This window comes from Carlito syrichta, unplaced genomic scaffold, assembly GCF_000164805.1.
Source record: "Carlito syrichta isolate Samal-C Ts95f unplaced genomic scaffold, Tarsius_syrichta-2.0.1 Scaffold126461, whole genome shotgun sequence".
NCBI classification, from domain to species: domain Eukaryota; kingdom Metazoa; phylum Chordata; class Mammalia; order Primates; family Tarsiidae; genus Carlito; species Carlito syrichta.
In genome coordinates, this window is record NW_007070557.1 from 120,304 (window position 1) to 125,408 (window position 5,105).

Genomic DNA, 5,105 nt, shown 5'->3' on the forward strand with positions numbered 1-5,105 from the left:
AGGGGGCGGGGTGGGACCCTGCTGGGCGGGGCTTGGGCGCAGGGGGCGGGGCTGCGCGGCCCCGGGGTCGGGCCGGTGGGCTCGAGCTCTGAGTTCCCCTGTGGAGAGATGTCGCGGGACGGGGCCGGGTTCTGTGTCCCCTAACGGATCCGGGACTTTGTCTTCTGGACGCACAGGGAGGAGGAGGGACTTGGGACCCCAAATTCCAAATTCCGGGAGGCCTGCCCAGAAAGAAGATACGGCTTTTTCTGTGGGACTTGGGGACAGAGGGGCGCCACTCACGGAGCCGGAACCGGAAGTGCGGTACACCGGAGTTATTTACGGGGAAGTGGACTGGACCCTGTAATCTGGGCCCAGAGTCGGTGAAACCGGGGTAGGACCGGAACTCCTAGGCCCTCTGCGTCAAGGACATAGGACACTGGCAGCCTGGGCTCCAGGGCCCCTCGGTGGGGAGGGCTGCAGCTCCGGACACTTAAGAGTTCTCCAAAGAGAACGAGGTCAGGGATCTTGCATCCTCCAGCTGGGGCGAGGGACAAGCTTCCTTTATTTCTGCGAGAAGAGAAGCCTGGGGCATCCCAGAATCGGGTACCACAGTGGCGAAGGGCTTGTGAGCCCGGGGAGAGGGTCGAGGGAGCCGATGCTCCCCAGAGAGCACGGGGTCGGGATCTTTGGAAGTTGAGAGGTTGGAGCTGAGAGACCAGACGCATTGGGCGGGAAGGTGTTCCCCTTCGAGCGCACTGAGGTCTCCTGGGACGACCTGCAGGTTGGGGATTCCTGGGCACAACTGCCCCAGGTCCGACCTCCGCACAGAAGCAGGGCCCTACCCTTCCCCGCCGCACATTCCCGCGCCACGTGAGTCCTCCCCTCCCTCCTCCGCGCTTCGCGCACGCGCTGTCACGCGCGAGGGGGCGGGGCGGGGGAACGTGAGGGCGCCCTGGCTGTGGGGGAGGGAGGCGGCTGGGAGGAGGGAAGCAGGCTTCGGCACGTGACTCGGCCCTGAACCTGTGTCCTCAGCTGGCCCCGGCCGGCTCGCGCTTAAAGGCACAGGCGCGTCCTTTCGAGCCAACCTTTGGGAATCTGAGAGCCACTTCCGATTTTCTTGCCTAACCTTTTCTCACTTGAGAGCATTTCAGGGCGGTAGATTCCTTTTCTCTGGACAGCCTAGGATCTAAGCTTTGGTCATGAATTCAGTAAGTAGGATTCAGGCTGGACCATGGGAAGAAAGTAACGCTGAATCTGAAGTTCTGAGGTTTTGGAATTAAGCAGTAACTCTGATTAGTGTGTTATGTAGAGCAAGTCGGTTGTGACTAGGCCTCCGTTTCCCAATTTGTGAAAGTGGAGTTGGTTCCATGATGTCCAAGCGCCTTTATGGCTTCTGGAACCTTCTTATTTTATATTAGGGAAGTTATGCCCAGGCAGGCTTTATGCTAGACCCTGGAAAGGCCTTCCCTGTGGGGGATATTATACCTGAGCAGTATCATATTCCAGGAGCTTCTGGGAGCCCCTTCTTCAAAATAAATACGCTCAGCTGACACATTCTGCTTCCCCAAGGCCTGACCTCTCGGGACACACCCAGCCCTGTGGACCCAGACACCGTGGAGGTGCTGATGACCTTTGAACCCGACCCAGCAGATCTTGCCCTGTCAAGCATTCCTGGTCACGAGACTTTTGACCCTAGGAGACACCGTTTCTCAGAGGAAGAACTTAAGCCCCAGCCAATCATGAAGAAGGCAAGGAAAATCCAGGTGCCAGAGGAACAGAAGGTGAGCACACCACACGTGGGACACAGGCTTGCCTGGGGACAGGCCCCACAGCTGGCGGAGGATGGGTCTTTTGTCACAGTCAGGCTGGGGCTTCTCACTGGGATTAGGGCTCAGCCTTTCCTGGCCTGTAGCAGGAGGAGGATTAGTCCTCGGCCATGGGGCACAAGGGGGCAGGGGTTTTGGCCTGGGATTTATGAAGACAGTGTCATTGTGGGATGCAGACTCAGCCATTGTGGTTGTGCAGACTCAGAGCTTCTCCTATCCCTTGAACCCAGAGCCCTCTATGGAGCAGGCTTTAGGCACCACCAGGCACAGTGGCTAAGGATGACAATCTTCCTTAGCAACCAGCCAGGACGGACTTGGACCTTTGATGTCTGATTTGAGGCCTCCTTCAGAGTGATGGCATCTGCCTAGGTTACAGACTTTGCTGACCTCTCGGGCATTGTTTCCTGGGCCTGGACTTCTTACTGACAGGAGGCCTCATGTTCCCATTAGCAGCCAGGGCCACATTCTGCTTTGGGGTGGTCTGGGTAGTGACCGTCTTTGTAGCATTCTGTTTTTGCCATTACTGGGGTCTTTCCTAGCAAGAGGTGCTTTGGTTTCTGTCACAAGACTTTGCCATACCCTTGCGTAAGACACAGCTACTTGAAGCACCTAGGACCTGCCTATAAGCCAAATGTGGACCCATGGTTTCTTCAGCTAGGAGGCCCTGTTGCTAGGGACTGGATTTGCCCTAGCAAGCAGGAACTAGGCTTTAATTAAATGGAGGAGGGAGGAGCATCTTTCTGAGCTGGGTGGTCCTTGCTGCTAAGGAGTAATCCTCCTTAGCAACCAGATTCCAGGACCCAAGGACCCTAGGTATGAACCTCTGGGGAGGTTTCAGGATAGTCCTCTTTCTTAAAGGACAACTCTTCTGTGAGGTCCTGTTGAAGACAAGGCAGCTTCCTGGCCTCAGTTCAAGGCTAGCAGGTCAGATACTGACTACAGTCTTTGGGACCACTTAGATCTCACTTTTTTTTTTTTTTTGCTGAAGAGGAATGTAGTTGCCTTGGCAACCAGGTCAAAAGGGCCCCAGCTCTGGAGGATTTTATGGGACACCAAGCCCCATCGCTAGGGGCCCTAAGCTTTCCTTAGCAACCAGGACTGGAAAGGTGATGTATAGGGCAGTGCTTTTCACTGGGAGAAGCCTTGAACCCTGAAGGCCTTGTTGCTAGGGAACAAGCATCCTTAGCAACTGGTCCGGCTCATGCCCTAGCTGTTGCTAGAGCCCTGCTTCCCTTAGCAACCAGGGCTCTAGAAGGGGAGACCCTTGAATACCTTTCCCAGCAGAGACCCAAAATTCTCTAGACCCTACTGCTGGAACTCCCTTCCTCTCTTGCTGGGAGCTGGGCCCCTCCGAAGCTCAGTGCCCTCCTGCCCCTCCATCCCCAGGATGAGAAGTATTGGAGCCGGCGGTACAAGAACAACGAGGCAGCCAAGCGGTCCCGCGACGCCCGGCGGCTCAAGGAGAACCAGATATCAGTGCGGGCGGCCTTCCTGGAGAAGGAGAACGCCCTGCTGCGGCAGGAGGTGGTGGCCGTGCGCCAGGAGCTGTCCCACTACCGCGCGGTGCTGTCCCGATACCAGGCCCAGCACGGGGCCCTGTGAGGCTGCCCCCACCCCCACCTGGCGGAGCTCTCTCCCGCCTCGCTCAGACTTGCGCCCTGACGCCCTGTTCTTTCCCTGCCCTGTGGCCCACGGGCCGGCCAGCTGGGTGCCCCAGGGACATAATGATGCAGATAAATACATTTATATTTTTAAGAAAAAGCGAGCCTCCCCCCTCCCTCGCGGGGGCGGGGAGGGTCCTCTGTGTGTGCCCCCGGCACGTCAGGGACCCCGTTCTCCCACCGCCTCCGTTAACACGAGCCTGAATAAATCTTGAGAACCCCAGAGCCAGCTGTTGTGGAAGAGGAGGCAGCTCCCTGGCCCGGGTTCAAGGCCAGCAGGTCATACTGGCTACAGCCTGTGGGCAGATCTGGGCTGCCGGCCATTAACAGGCGGGAGCTGCTGAAGTGCTGGAGTCGGATCCCTCCCCAGGCTGTCGGATGGAGGAGGGCAGGTCTGAGGAATGAAGCGACTGCCTTTATTGCATAGACCTTTTCAATTGCTTTTTAGATCGGGGACAGGGACGCACATGAGACAAAACAGGGGGTATGAGTTTCCCCGCCCCCACCTGCGGGGGGAGGAACATTAGTGCAAATCCTAGCGCCGGCCCGGGGATCCTGCCCCTCCTGGGCCGATTGGCCAGCTAAGTGGAGGCACCGGAGTGGATAGGGCGAGACCCGGGCCTGACTGGCCAATTAACTAAGGCCTCCTCCAGCTCGTGCATCCCGGGTCCCGTCATTGGGCGAAGCGTAGCGCAGGCCCCGCCCTCGGCTGCCCGGTCTTCTACGAGCTGGCTGCGAGCGTCAGGACTGAGCCCCGCCCCGTGAGAGCGGCCGGAGTTCAGACGCCGGGCCCCGCCTTCATTGGTCAGGCACGACCCTCGGGACGAGCCCACTGTGAACCGTGACGACGTTCACCCCTTGGCATTCAGGCCACCCTCCTGCATCGCGTCTGGTCCCCCGAGGGCGAGTGCAGTCCTGAGACGGGGTCAGGGCCCTTGTGCTTGGGGGCTGCCCCTCCAACTCTAGCAGCCGGGCCACGCCCCTAGCTCAGGCTCCTCCCCCTTGGAATGTAGGCCCCGCCCCCGGCGGGCTCCAAGCTCATTTAGGTTCAGGGTTCCCGCCCGGGACACCCCGGAGGCCCAGTAAGCAGCGTACCGAGGCCAGGATGCAACTGCGCCTGCAGCGGCCCATACTCCACCTGCTCTCCGTCCACCGTGAGCACTCCGCGAGGCGTGAGCGGCTCCAGGCGGAAGGCACGGGCCGCGGCATAGCCCAGCTGCGGACAGCCCAGGCTGAAGTGGCTACCACGCTCCATGGCCAGGAAAAGGCGCAGCAGCGTAGCCCGCGAGATGCCGCTACGCACCCAGCACAGGTGCACCAGGCCGTCGTCAAAGCGCGCGTGTGGAGCTGCCACCAGGTCAGCGCCCAGGTGGCTGGGCGAGATGGCCAACATGAGCACAAAGTCCTCCTCCAGCGTCACCCAGTCTGGGGGCAGTGGGGTGCCCAGTGGAGGCAGCAGATGGTCTGGCGGGCCGTAGGTGGAGACAGCTACCGGGGTGTCATGGATAGGAGGTGGGAGCCTAGAGAATTGGGGGATTATTGGGGGCCCCTGGGCGATGGGTGAGACTAGAGCTGCCCTGGGAGAGCCGGGGGGTGAGGACAGTGGTGGGTCTGGGGACAGTGGAGCATCCCCAGC

The 5,105-nt window shown here is 59.7% G+C and overlaps 2 protein-coding genes across 3 annotated transcripts in view; one reads left to right on the forward strand and one right to left on the reverse strand.

Annotated features, from left to right (window-relative positions):
* Positions 1-3,694, forward strand: part of DBP (D-box binding PAR bZIP transcription factor) — a 5,502-nt gene extending 1,808 nt beyond the window's left edge. The window contains exons 2-5 of the mRNA XM_021707827.1: positions 764-923; positions 1,166-1,190; positions 1,552-1,763; positions 3,195-3,694. Coding sequence (XP_021563502.1) covers positions 764-923; positions 1,166-1,190; positions 1,552-1,763; positions 3,195-3,410 — 613 coding nt within the window. The 3' untranslated portion in view covers positions 3,411-3,694. The remainder of the gene's footprint in view (positions 1-763; positions 924-1,165; positions 1,191-1,551; positions 1,764-3,194) is intronic.
* Positions 3,695-4,432: 738 nt separating this feature from the next.
* Positions 4,433-5,105, reverse strand: part of SPHK2 (sphingosine kinase 2) — an 8,197-nt gene continuing 7,524 nt past the window's right edge. For both annotated transcript variants that reach the window (XM_008048642.2, XM_008048644.2), the window contains exon 8: positions 4,433-5,105. This exon is cut by the window's right edge and continues 1 nt beyond it. In XM_008048642.2, coding sequence (XP_008046833.1) covers positions 4,518-5,105 — 588 coding nt within the window. In that variant the 3' untranslated portion in view covers positions 4,433-4,517.